This window comes from Stigmatopora nigra, chromosome 13 (genome assembly GCF_051989575.1).
Source record: "Stigmatopora nigra isolate UIUO_SnigA chromosome 13, RoL_Snig_1.1, whole genome shotgun sequence".
Classification (NCBI taxonomy): domain Eukaryota; kingdom Metazoa; phylum Chordata; class Actinopteri; order Syngnathiformes; family Syngnathidae; genus Stigmatopora; species Stigmatopora nigra.
This window is the reverse complement of record NC_135520.1, coordinates 10,517,384-10,531,941: the sequence shown is the minus strand read 5'-3', so window position 1 is coordinate 10,531,941 and position 14,558 is coordinate 10,517,384. Positions and strand designations below refer to the sequence as shown.

General features: G+C 36.5%; 1 protein-coding gene across 2 annotated transcripts in view; it reads right to left on the bottom strand.

The window, feature by feature from the left end:
- The window catches only part of akap6 (A kinase (PRKA) anchor protein 6), a 91,076-nt gene that overhangs the window by 52,114 nt on the left and 24,404 nt on the right, over positions 1–14,558 (bottom strand). For both annotated transcript variants that reach the window (XM_077730935.1, XM_077730936.1), the window contains exon 13: positions 12,517–12,689. In XM_077730935.1, the coding sequence (XP_077587061.1) occupies positions 12,517–12,689 (173 nt within the window). The remainder of the gene's footprint in view (positions 1–12,516; positions 12,690–14,558) is intronic.

Below are 14,558 nucleotides of genomic sequence, written 5' to 3'. Positions count from 1 at the left end.
ACCATATTTTCTCGCGTGCTGACCACCTCTGCGCATAAGCCTAACCTAAAAAAAATGCCTTAAAATCGTTGAATTTTACGATGTCTCTCGTATACGATGCCCCCTGGTTCACAATTTTCACCTCCATAATCATGGATTTAATAGGGAGTACAAATGTGTTACTTTGAAGGGAAAATCATGAGAAAAATCATTGCCCTTGGTATTTATGAGATTCTGTATGTATCGAAAGATCATCTGCTGGCTATATATATATGTATATGTATGTATATATATTAATATATATGTATATGCATGTATATGTATGTATATGTATATATATTAATATATATGTATATGCATGTATATGTATATATATTAATATATATGTAAATGCATGTATATGTATATATATTAATATATATGTATGTATATATATATATATTAATATGTATGCATATGTATGGATATGTATATATATTAATATGTATGCATATGTATGTATATGTATATATATTAATATGTAAGCATATGTATGTATATGTATATATATTAATATGTATGCATATGTATGTATATGTATATATATTAATATGTATGCATATGTATGTATATGTATATATATTAATATGTAAGCATATGTATGTATGTATATGTATATATATTAATATGTATGCATATGTATGTATATGTATATATATTAATATGTATGCATATGTATGTATATGTATATATATATTAATGTATGCATATGTATGTATATGTATATATATTAATATGTATGCATATGTATGTATATGTATATATATATTAATGTATGCATATGTATGTATATGTATATATATTAATATATGTATATGTAGGGGGTGCTGGAGCCCATCCCATCTGCTTTCGGGCCGGAGGCGAGGGACACCCTGAATCAGTGGCCAGCTGATCACAGGTCGTAAGGAGACGGACAACCACTCACACTCACACCTTGGAGAAATTTAGAGTGTCCAATCAGCCTGCCATGCTTGTTTATGGAATGTAGGAGGAAACCCGGGTACCCGGAAAAACCTAGGACTGTGAGGCCGACTTGCTAACCACAGGATTTGTGTTCTCTGGAACAAGTCAAAATGTAAAAAATAAATCTTGCATGTTGAAAAACTCAGCTGTTGGTTCACTCTGATCTCAAAGGGAAATCGTTAGAATAAAACATTGCAATCTATGCTGACCCTCATTTGCTGATTTTTAGCAGGTTGCCAGAATTGAAGCCTTATAGTCTGGCAAAATGTGAGATGGTTTTCGGGAGCAGCCGCCACCATCGTTTCTTCTCGTCTCGTGGCCATCATCGTCCCTCGCAGCCAATCTGCTGGTCATAAAAACGTCTGGCGCCCGATGACGAACGACGCCTCAATTACCTTATCTGCTGTGATTTACTGCGCCTCTCAGGTGCAACGACATGCACACGGCAGTCTGCGCACCCCCCCTTCCTCTCCTTTCATGCATCTGACACATCATCCCTTCTTCTTTCATCTTCTTACATTGATGCCTGCCTTCATTTTCTTCTTAATGCGAGTCTCTATTTTTGTTATGTGGCATCCAACCCGCAATAGACATCAATAAGGGTTACCACAATGAATTGACTAATTAATAATTTGTCAATTTTTCTGAATCGATCGAACTATTGTGTTAGTTGATGAAATATTCAGATTTTGTTTTTTTAAACTTCTAATCAGTAAAAATCCTTTTGCATTTTTTGATTGTGTATTAGTACATATTCTCTTATTATAATATATTCTTTCACATGGGGAGCTCTCTATTAACTAGATGATTCATTCTTAACCTCATCTATGGTCACGAGTTGTGGGTCAGGACCGAAAGAATAAGATCCAGGATACAAGGGGCTGAAATTAGTTTCTTCCACAATTAGTCAGATTTAAGGAGAGAAACTCGGTTATCCAGGAGGGACTCGGCATAGAGCCATTCCTCCTCCGGATTGAGAGAAGCCACGAGTTGGCCCGGGCATCTGATTAGGATGCCGACTGGACTCATTCCTAGTGAGATGGTCCGGGCACGTCCCAATGAGAGGAGGCCAAGGGGCTGACTCAAGATGTGCTGGGAGGCTATGTCTCCCAGCAGGCCTGGGAACGCTTTGGGATTCACAAAAGAGCTGGATGAAGTGGCTGGGGAGAGGGAAATCTGGGCTTCCCTGCTGAAGCTGCTGCCCTCGCAACCCAACCTAGGATAAGCGGAAGATGAGAAGGGATCTTTCTAATTTATCAAAATGTCTTGTTGTTTCAGCTTTGAAATACTATGAAGTTCCATACTTCCCTAATGTTCAGTTCAGTACAAACATTTTTAATTTTCAAGTGCATTTTACCTAAAATGTTGAGCTAATGGTATGTAAATAAAGTGATTTACCACATGAATTGATTAGTCACTTCATAAAAATTATATATATATGAATTAATTAGTGGCAGCCCTAAATTGAAAACATCCAAATTCTTCAATTCCAACATGGTTTCGTGTGTGTGTGTGTATGTGTGTGTGTGTACGTGCGTGGGTGAATAAAAATAAGTGGAACAATGTTGAAATGTGTTTTTGATTGGCTTTGAGAGCGACGAAGACGACGAGGGGGAGGTGTAATTGAGTCGCCAGGAGAAAGTGTGTATGAACGTGCGCAGATGTTTACATCTATGGCACTAAAAGTGTTGTGTGTGTGTTTATCCTCTTGGGCTGAATTATTTCTCCACACTCCCTAATGAAAAATAAATGGAAGCCAATGTTACTTACACACACGCAGCCACACTCGTGTAACTGTGAGAGTTATTTTGTCGCTAGGAAATATAGTGGTACTTCTACATACGAATGTCACGTAGTACATGGGATGTGCCCAACCGCGGGGAAACGGGAAGACTGGGAATGGTGATGTACTCAAAGGGTTTTAATTAAAAGAGACCAAAAACAAAGATCAGGGTACTCAGAAATACCAAGATGAATCAAACATGTCTTGGTAGCACACCTGACACTGACGTGATATTGGCAAAGACGCAAAGAGAAATGAACAAACAAGGACTTAAATACACAGTCATGGATTAACGAGACATGGAGAACAGTTGGGTGACACACAAGGCAATTGTCTGAGACACATTGGGGCGGTGAACACAAATGAAATCAATGGAAAATGACAATGACAAGTTAGAGAGGGAAAAAAAGACAAAAATAACACAACTTCGAAAGCACACAAACCTCACAACGACCGTCTGTACAACAGAATAATCAGTTTACCAAACAAATATTTTGTTTCATTATAGGAAATAAATTCAAGTTAAAGAACGGGAAGTTATAAATAATTTAAATATCCCCGAAACGTAAATACACTTGTAGCATCATGTATTTTATTTTAAAGTTGTGTAATAGAGTTACTCTCTCAACTCCTCTCTGGCCTCCCATTGGCTAGGAGTGAGTTGCATCTCCATGATGCTTTTTATGTGTCTTTGAACCTCGTCCGTCACAGAGGTCAAGCACACTGTTTTGTAAGTTTTGCTGTGTGATTAATGTGACTTTATTCTTATTTTTTCATTATAAGCATCAAGAAAGTTATTCCCACACATGTGAAGAGTGTGCTCAATTATCAACATTTTCATGAGTTGTGGTATCAGCCAGTTTGACCACATACGCCATTTTAGATGAATGATGTCATCAAAGGCAATCATTGAATGCTTGATATTTCACCAAATTTAAATTGTGTGTTTACATGTACGAATGTTTACTCAGCTGCCAAACATGTTCTTCTTCTTCCACCCTTCCATTCCAATGGAAACTGTCTTTGGATATTATTATAGTTATACTGCATATTATTTTAACGGCTTGATAAATAAATGTATTTTTTATTTAGTCTAAACCACAATAGCTATCATTTTCAAAGGGTTTAGGAGTAGTATTGGGTACATTGCAACAGGCATTTGAATGTAAAATGTGACTCTAATTATGAAAAGTTCAAGTTACAAAACCACTTCTAGAAAAAGTTAACTTAAGGTACCACTGTATATAAATATGTTCCCAAGTCCTGCTAAAATGCAAAGATTTTTCCAAATGTTTTTTGGAAAGAATATAGCTAAAAAGTTAGTAATTTCATACGAGAGTATTTAGGGGGAAGGGGGTACACAAGTGTTGGAGAACTGGTGCGAAATATCTATACATCTTATCTCTTTCATCTCATTTTCTGAACCGCTTTATCCTCATTAGAGTCGCAGGGGCTGCTGGAGTAATTTGCATGTTCTCCCCAAGCTTACGTGGGTTTTGTCTGGGTACCTCAGTTTCCTCCCACATAGAAAAAAATGCATGGTAGGCTAGTTGAACTATAAATTGTCCTAAAGTATGAAGAGTTGTCCGTCATCTCGTGTCCTGCGATCAGTTGTCTACCGTATCATAGTCCCCCCCGCCTCTAGCTCAAAGACAGCTGGGATAGGCTCCAGCACCCCCAAATTTAGGTTTTTTAATGGCAGTGACAGTGGATTTACACGTTAAACAAACAGAAAGCAGAAAAAAATAGAGAAATTACAGGTATAAATGGAAAAAAAACATGGTACGGCAAGCAGGATGGCTTGGCCAGAATAACAGGGGGATTACTATTTGCTAGTATCATAATGTTAACTTTTTTGCAGTGGATGTGAATTGTTTGTAAATTTTCAATACCCAACCCAAAAGAGTTCAAAGTGATGACGACAAACCCACTTATCATTGAGTTTTTCATTGGCTTTAGGGTGGGAGGAGACATTCAATTAAATGGAGCGTAAAAGGAATGTCCAATTAACAAAAAAAGTTCTACTTCATTTGTGGACTTTATTGATAAAACGCTTGGCAAATTTCATTAAAGTGTGACACCTTTTAATAAGTTGGACTAACAAATTTGGTAGGAAAACCTTTTTCAATCTCCGTAATTAAATATTGGCAAAATATGAAATGAAAGCTGCAAAGACTTTTTACTATCTAATACTTTCGCTAGTCATCATGCTTGTCACACAACCCTCTCAGCAAAGACCAACTTCATATTGAAATATAGATTTAGTAAATTAAGTTTACCGCCAAGTTTTTGAAAACATGGTTTGTTAAAATACCTGCCATAAGCGAGATCACACAACCATAATTATTTCTTATTATTAGATTTCCATATTTCATTTCACACACTTTGTCACGTTACATCTATATAATTGGAAAACTGAACAAATTTCAGAAAATATTTTCATTCATCTCTGTAGTTCCAAACTAAAATTAATTCATTTAGTTTTACAACTCCACCCTAAAAAATAAAAATACAATTTTAAAGAAGTACACCATAAATAAATTATTTATTTTAATTAATATATTTTTTAAGCCACTCCTACATTTTTTACAGTCTTTTTTTCCAAAACTAAAATTAATTCATTTAGTTTTACAACTCCACCCTGAAAAATAAATATAATTTTAAAGAAGTACACCATAAATTAATTATTTATTCTAATAAATATATTTTTAAGCCACTCCTACATTTTTTACAGTCTTTTTTTTAACATGGCACCTAAATGTTTGTATTTATTTTTTTAAACTGTGTTTTTATTTTGTAAAGCTTCCACCGTCTGTCTAAGATCGTCACTGTAGGCCAAAGATTTAAGTTGAAGACAAAACTTTAAAGTTTGTGGCACGACATGACTTGAACATGTTTAATGCATCAACTCTTCTGCATACAAACCCGCCGGCGCACACATACACATACTCCAGGTATGTGTGACGGCTTCCAAATGACCGCGACTTAAACGCGGATTAACAGCAACATGGAGCGCCGAGTTTAATCTTAAATTATGGAAAGTGAGGTGCCGCTGTCTGATTGGTCGTTCCAGGTATCAGGCGGGAGTCCAACAGGGCGTAATTTGATTTTTTTTCTTTTTTAAGATGGTAATAACCTCAGGACAATATGTAAATGAGGTTCAGGACCAAACCACATGCAAAGAATGTTTACGCTCTTTCCTACTCTTTCTCATTTTAAAGTCAACTTGGTCCCGTTTGTCACATATGGCGGAAATATATCTATGCAGGTAGCACACCAAAATTCATCAACCACGACTGATACCAAGTTTTCTCACTTGGGTCAGCATGTTTCCCGCTAGAATACCTTGATAGTCTTAAGATTTCAAGGCATGTTTCAAAGCAAGGACAGTGCACTTTTGTGCGATCAATTTGAATTGAAGTCACTATGTTACGATCAGTGCAGAGTCGGGTGTGGAACATAGACCCAAATGCAGGGAAGCAATTAAAAAGCGCACTTAAAAAAAACTTTGGCAAGGGTATCACAAAAATAACAAGGACTTTGAATCAAATAACAAAACCAAACCTGACGGGAAGACATGGGGAAACGAGGAACATGGCGTGGTAACTTGGGATGATGTAAACAAAGCAGCCAAAGCGGACGATCCAACAAATACTGACAAAAACACAGGGTTTAAATAGACAGACAGGAGTTGATTACAAAGTACACACACCTGGTCTCACGAGGCAAGGGAAACCATGAGGGACACAATAGGCAAAAAGCGTACAAATCATCCCAGAACTCCAACTACACATAACACATTAGCTGTCAAAATACTATAATTTGCAATTTTAACATAGACCACGTGATAACTTTGTTAAATTAACACTTACAATTAGGGGTGTCTATTGCCTCATACTTGATGATTAGATTGAAAACCTATTAATCCTGAAACTACTACTTTTGGAAAAAAAATACAAAATGGACTTAGAAGTATATTTATATAAATTAATTTCTGAAACCTACTACAACAACAACAACAAAATTTCATGTTTGGGGGCCTTCATTACCCAAAGGAAAAAAAGCATGATATTCAAGTTGGAATTGTGCAACCTAACTTCATGCAACTATACTGTACTATTTGTATCACAGAATTGTATTTTTAACACTTTTACTCACAACAGTAACAAATGAGACACTAACAAAAACAAAAACAAAAATTCATAAATTAGGGTTAAAAACCCTACCTGCTATCCTAAAAACATTCTAAAATATAAGGTTTACAGACTTCTTAACATTGAATTGTAGTAACAGTAAATTAATCACTGCCAGTATTAGTTATTAGTATATTATTATTATAATGTAATATACTTATAATATTTTTATCACAAAGGTCACATTCATTTGGGATTGGAAGATCAATCAGTCAACAAGTAAAAAAAAAAAAAAAAGTAAAAATGTTTGGGCAATCTGTCAATTAACTGTAATTTAATATATTCAAAAGAGTAGAATATTTCATTGTTACTACTTCATGCAAAACATTCTTTTTTTTCTTTCTTTTTTTTACAGAAATGTCTTACAATAGGGACTACATATTTTGGCAAACTCCCTGAATCTTGAACTTATGTCATGAGTACACTTCTTTACTTCATACATGCATAAGAATGGACTAATCTTGCTATAATCCCTTCCAATTTTTAAACTGAATTCTGCTGACAAAAACAATCTAATTTGTTCTCGCAACAGAATTCCCTTGTTGTCCTTCTTTCTTCCCCCGTTTCCTTCAACACACCTGACATGCACACCCGCACACACTGAGTGCTTGTGGTCTGTGGGGTGAAATAAAAGCCTGAGGCCAACAAGCTGTCTCCACCAGCTACACTGATAAGAAACAAGCATACACACATGTGCACACACAGTCATTATTTAAGTCAGCTCAGGTTGTGTGAAGTGCCACCCAGGGGGTCACTTATCACTTTTTACTTCAAAATACTCTGTCCTTCTACAAACACACACACACACACACATAGTGATGATGTCGCAATTGCACTTTTTTGTTTAACATTGCAATGAATTTATTACAGTGTGTGTGTGTGTGTGTGTGTGTGTGTGTGTGTGTGTGTGTGTGTTTGTGTGTGTATGTGTGTGTATGTGTGTGTTGCGTGTCCAACAGAACATGTGCTCATCTGGACCCATCACCCCACAGACAACCTTTTCCCCGACTTGGCTCCCTTCTTTACTTCCCTGGGGGAAGTTGGTCTGTTCCAGAAAATCAAATGAGAGTGTATCAAAGGTGTGAGTGTGAGTGAGGGGGAGGGGTTACGAGTGTTTCTAGGATGTTGTCCCATTCTTTTCTACAGTCATACCTTGAGATACGAGCTTAATGCGTTCCGGGACTGAGCGCGCATGTCGATTTACTCGTATCTCAAATCAACGTTTCGCATAGAAATAAAGTAAATATAAATTACTTTGTTTCCACCCTCTGAAAAAAAATCACAGCAAAAAACAGGATATTACAATGGAAAAACCTATTTTCATTGGTTGTGATTCACCATCTACTAACAGAGTAACACGTAACTAGTTGTTATGATGTTTAATAATAAAATGAGACAATATTCACTACTTACGTTACACTAATTTTAAAGCTTCTTGTGCAATAACCAAGGCAAAGGGCTTCATGTATTCCATCAAAGCTTTTGAGGCAAATTTCCTGCTTCTCCATATGTATTAGCAAGCCAGCTCAGTCACGTATGTGTACACTACTCAGGTTTTTCGATTATTTCATGCTTAATATCGATTGTCATCAGACACAAATTCTTTGCACTACCCTTTATTGCACCGGATAGCTTTGGACTCATTGGATTTCGCTTAATTCTGCACTGATTTACGCAAAGAAATTTAAATAAAAAAACAGAAAAAATGCAACGCTCCACCCAGTGTTCGTAGAGATCTTTGCATGCGGGATATACGGCGAGAAAGAGCGCTGAAATCATAAACAGCCTCTTGGCGTCCTCATATCTCAAGGGGAATATTTGCTCAGAAATTTACTCATATCTCAAATTCCTCGTATGTCGGGGAACTCAAATGTCAAAGTATGAGTGTACTATCTTATTTTGCTTTCAGGACTTCTGAGAAAAATAACCTAATTTACGAGTGAGAATTGTTGTTTTTATTTTATTTTTGAGTACATTTCTGGATTATATTTCATGTTACATAATTCCTGCAGCTCAGGCAATATGAAATTCATAACTTTTTAATCCTGTTTGAAAATAAATCTAGACAAACTCAATAAGAAACCAGAATTGATATGAACAATAAGAAAAACACCACTTGATTTCAAGTGGTGTAATCCAAACATGTTTAAAAGTCAAGACGACCTGAATGGCATCTCCAAAAAAGAATCAAGAAATTACATCACTTAATCATGTCTGTTTTTTCAAGATTTTCACTGAATTCCATTATTTTGACATCCCCAACCTTTTCTTATGTTCGCGTAAAATCTTGCAAGTACTAACAAGAGTAATCATATGTTGTACAAGTTTAAGAAGTATTCATATTTAAAGAAATAAAAACTGTGTTTGCTTGAATATATCACATTTTAAGTCTTTTGAAAATTCCACTCAAGCTATTTTAATGCCGACAAGAGCATTTTTTTTGTAAAATCCTCAATACCTGGCGACACAGTGGTGGAGTTATTAGCATGACAGCCTCCAAGATCTGAGATTGAGGGTTCGATCCCAGGTCTAGACCTTCTTGTCTGGAGTTTGCATGTGATCCCCTATGCTGGTGTAGGTTTTTTTCCAGGTAGTTATTTCCTCCTCCCACAGGCCAAGCAGGCAAGCTCGTTCAGAATTTTAAACTGTCCTTGAAGGGGAATGTGTGTGTGAATGGGTGTTTTTCTATACTATGTGCCCTACAATTGGCTACTGACCATTTCAGGATGCACCCCGCATCCTGCAGCAGCTTTCATGTATACGTGAGATGGCTAATAAAAGGAAAATAGTTTGTTTTGTTAAATTATTTAACTATGTAGCGGGCAAATGACTATTTTAGTCCTTTTAAAAAAGTACTGCAAAAGACATGCATGCAATGTCAGTTCATCTTTGAATGAGAACATCCAGGAAGGCATCCTCATCCATATAATCTGTTGAATTATGTGAGAGAAATCTTTCTCGGCCTAGTTTTGCTGCCTCTTGGTTTGTCGAGGCATTTTGTCGACAATACCTCTTCTTAAACTTTTCAAACCAGCCCTTGCTTGCAACAAAACCACGAGGCTAAGGTAATTGTCTTCGTCAGGAGCAAAGCTATCATAAAAGGTCTTGGATTTGGTTCTAATCATGTTGGTATCTAAAGTTATCCTCTCCCTACAGTCCGATATCCAGACAAATAGGGCGTTCTCCATCTTAACAATGACTTCATTTTATTCCTAGTGGTTGCCAATTGCTTGGTGTCCTTGTAAAAAAGATATTTTTGCAGTTTTCCCAAAGTTCGCTTCTTTTTTCTTGATGTAACACACGGTAGATTCCTTTATAAGATGCTTTAGATGACGCACGACGCTTAGGAGGAATTTTAAATGGCGATTCAAAATCCAAACAATGCTGAAATATGCTTGATGTAGTGCGCGATGCGAAATGTAATCCGACAAAAAAGGTAAGTGTTTCTCGGCATTTTGTATTACTCGGCGCTTCATTCTTCTTCTAAAATCAAATTTTGATTCTTCTCCTGCGCTGAGTGTCACCCATCTCAGTACCGGAAGAAGCGATGCCCTAATTTCAGCCATTTTTCATCCCTTGTTTCCCACTTGCAAGTTTCAGCGTGAAATTTGATATTTTTCGGAACATTTTAAATACTTCATATAAAAACACGATGTACTCAATCCACATATGTTAAAGCTAAGTGGTAAAGAATGACAGTACTCTTCAATTTTCAGTATCAAATGTACATTCTTAAAATTACCAAGCGAAATCACAGAGAAATATCAAGTTTAAAAAGAACTGATTCCAATGATAAGAAAAGAACATTTTAGAGTCCTTACTTTCAGGAGAAAAAGCCATAAAGAAACCTTCCATCACCAAACAGAACACATTCATACTTCTCCACCTCCATGTATGTCTGAGTGCGTATGAGCGTGTGTTTAATGTGACAGACAAATCCCACTAAGCTGTTAAATATTACACCGCTCTCACACTTGTATTAAAAAGCTCTCTGGCTCTGCTGCACTCTACACACCAACATACACACGCAACCTTTTGCTCCATCTTCAATATGCAACAAAACACTACAGATGTCACTTGAAAATCCTCACACATGCACAACAAATCCTTAAAATGCGGCGAGACACTGCAGACATCTCATAACGGCAAGGTGTGCACACGCTTGTGTGTGTGTGTGTGTGCAAGCGCCTCCTAATCCCCGCGCCGGTGGTCTTGTCAGAGTGTTATATTTGCTGGTATCAGTGTATCTTCTCCTCGCTGTCTAATCCCAGAACCCCGACTGTGATATTTCCTGACATTTACATGAATCAACCCTCCACACACAAGAGACCGCAAGGAGGATGTTCAGAAAGAGGAGGATAGATGGATGGATGGATGGAGGGAGGAAGAAGGGGAAGGCCCAGGGAAGAAGTCGATTGAAAGTGGACAAAGATGATCAAAAGGTGTTGAAAGTGAATGTGATGATGGTTTTTCTGCAATGTTTTAGATAGATGTGTTTGATTGGGTTTTTTTTTTAAATTAATCTCACATTATTGGTCCAGTTTGTAACATTTACTAGATATTTTTGGTCTAGAAAGACACTCACAAATATCTTACAATAGAAGAAAAAATTGCAAGAAAATCAGGCAGATTTCTGAAAGAATTTCAGAAATTTGATGGGGTTTTTTTAAGAAGAAAATCAAATTCTGACGTTTTGTAAATGCTACTACTTTGTAATTAAATGAGTTAAATGTTAAATTTATAAATGGAATTTCATTCTATTTTAGATAAAAATTAAATTGATAGAATATATTTTAATTGAATTTGTTGAATGTTAAGCATGAGTTTATTGGTCTTTAAAGTAGTCAGCAGCTTTTTATGTAATCAATTGCCAAAATATGATTGATTTCTTCATTAATTACCTGCTGTTTAACTCAGTGGTTGCCACTGACAGCAATAGATGACCGATCCATTTTGAATAGGATGGCGACTGATTGTGAACTCGATTATACTTCACATTCTGTTTATTCTATATTAAAAATAATATAATAACTTTTTCTTTACATATATATATTTTTTAAATAAAATGAATTGAAATGTTATTTTCAGCAATTTTCAAATGATTTGCCCCTTTTAGTTCAAATGATTGGACAACTATTTCTGTCACCAAAACTAAATCATTCACATCTTTTGTAAAATATTGTTGAAATCTAAATTGAAGTTTTTAAATTATTTAAACATCCTTTATTATTTTTTACTATTTAGTTTTTTTTGGTTTAAACAGGAGCATTAGCACAGTCCCCCATTGCGCTGATAGTAATAAAGATGAAGATGATACCCACGTTGAATTATTGATACGAGCTCGTATTTAATCTTTAGTAATGAACATCTTATAAATATTGTAGCAGCCTTTATCATCGCATACATTTATTACAATCGAACCTGTACTTTTCCATTCTGTCAAGGTCACATTCAAACCAGGCATGCTTGCACTAATTAAGCGTGCATGTCATTAAGCAATGATAATGAAGACGAACCAAAGAAATTAAGAGGAAATAGAGAGAAAAAAAGTTGTCTTACCTGGAGTTGGTTGGGCGGAGACATCTCCCCGGGCTGTTGCGATTGGCTGGCCTGCAGGAGGAGGCGTGTCCGGATGAGGCGCAGGGCGTGGAGCATCCATGCATGTTGGCGGCGAATCTGAATATGAAGTTGCTCCCATTGGTTGGACACCATTTCCAGTATGTCGCGGAGCCCTAAAAAAACAAAACCTATGTGAATAGGCTGTAAAGATAATAAATAATTCAAAACAGCCTATTAATCATAGTAACTAATGATTTGGATTCAACATAAATCAGAGATATTCTCACCAGTAACTTGTTATTTTAAGCACTGCTCATTTATTTTAACAAGTTGTGAACAAGGTCTCTGGGCCATACATAGATTTTGGAATAAATAGAATGTGAAATCAGGAGGTGTGTGAACTCTCACTTCTTTCAAAAGAGCATGCTTGAAACTAGCCTATTGGGAACAACAGATTTGAAGTGTTTCTAAATATTCTACTACCTCTTTCACTGCAACTGACAGTGATAAACATCAAATGCATTCTATGTGGGATAAAATGATCATGTTAACGTTCCACAAATGGCTGTAGATGTCTAACCCAGGGGTGTCAAACACCAGCCAGGGGGTCCAATCCCGCATGTACTAGCGCATTCAAACAATACATACAAAATCACGTGCTTTTATTTGTACATTGGTGTCATAAAAGCAGAGATTTAAGATCTTTTCCAATTGTCTTACTTCTTTGTCTGTAGTCATATTTGTTCATTAGCGTCTAGCTCTGTCAATGTCTACCAATGAATTTATAAAAAGTTGATCCAAAGATGCCACAATATGAACATGAAATGCTGCAAAATAAATAGATTGTGTCAATCTCATACGGTCGGGATGTGAGTTCCAGAAAAATTGACGTTTGTTGTGATTATGATTCCACCTGCCACAATGGTTGACTTTTGGCGTGTGGTGAAATTTGTCAGATTGATTACCGTATTTTCACGACTATAAGGCACACTTAAAAGTCTTAAATTTTCTCCAAAATAGACAGTGCGCCTTATAATACAGTGCGCCTTATAAGACAGTGCGCCTTATATATGGAAAAAAATGTAATTCATTGAGGGTGCGCCTTATAATGCGGTGCGCCTTATAGTCGTGAAAATACAGTAGTATGATTTAGAATAGGTACCATGTTGAGAAGCCAAAGAAACCAAAATTGGTATAAATCAGCCTTTAGCGCCGTCACTGGCAGCCAGTGAGATACTTAACAAGTCCAGTCCACATGAGAACTAATTCCCATAATAGGGCCTGTGAACCAAATGAACCAAAATGAGTTTGATGCCCCTGGTCTATTCTATTTTGTCTAATAAGCCTCTCTCCCAGTTCAAATAAATTGGGTGTCTCTTACTATGGCGCTAAAAATTTACACTGGGGAACCATTGGAAAAATAGAATACCCGATGGGTTAGATTTGTATAGGACAATGGAGTTTTTGGGGCAAGTATAAAAAAATAATAATAATAAATAAAAAAACAAAGAGGAAGGGAAAAAAGTAATAACTGCTGCCCCCATTTTGGGTCATATCAGCCAAAATAATGTTTGCAACACAGCTGTAGCCTACATTATAATGTGTGATGTCCATGTATGTGGACACCATGTATGAATTGAAATTATGTTTATTATTTTGGCCACCCGATGGTGCAGTGGCGTGACTTTGGTGTGGGCAGTCTGGGATCGATTTCCACTCGGTGGCAGTGTGAAAATGAGTGGTCGTCTGTCTCTCTATCAGTCTATGACTGACTGGCGACCAGTCTAGTGTGTACTCTGCCTTTCGCCTGAAGACAGACGTCAGTAAACCTCCGCAAGCCTTTCGAGGATGGGCGGTATGGAAGATGAATGAATGAATGAATTATTATTTTGATTAGTAAAATCATTATTATGATAAAGGATATTTTCTGAATACAATATTTGCTGCACGATGAAAAGACCCAAACAGCTGGCAGTTTGGTTTATAATCCTATTGGTATCAATATTGGTTAATCATACCTAACCACAAGTCCCAAGAGTAAT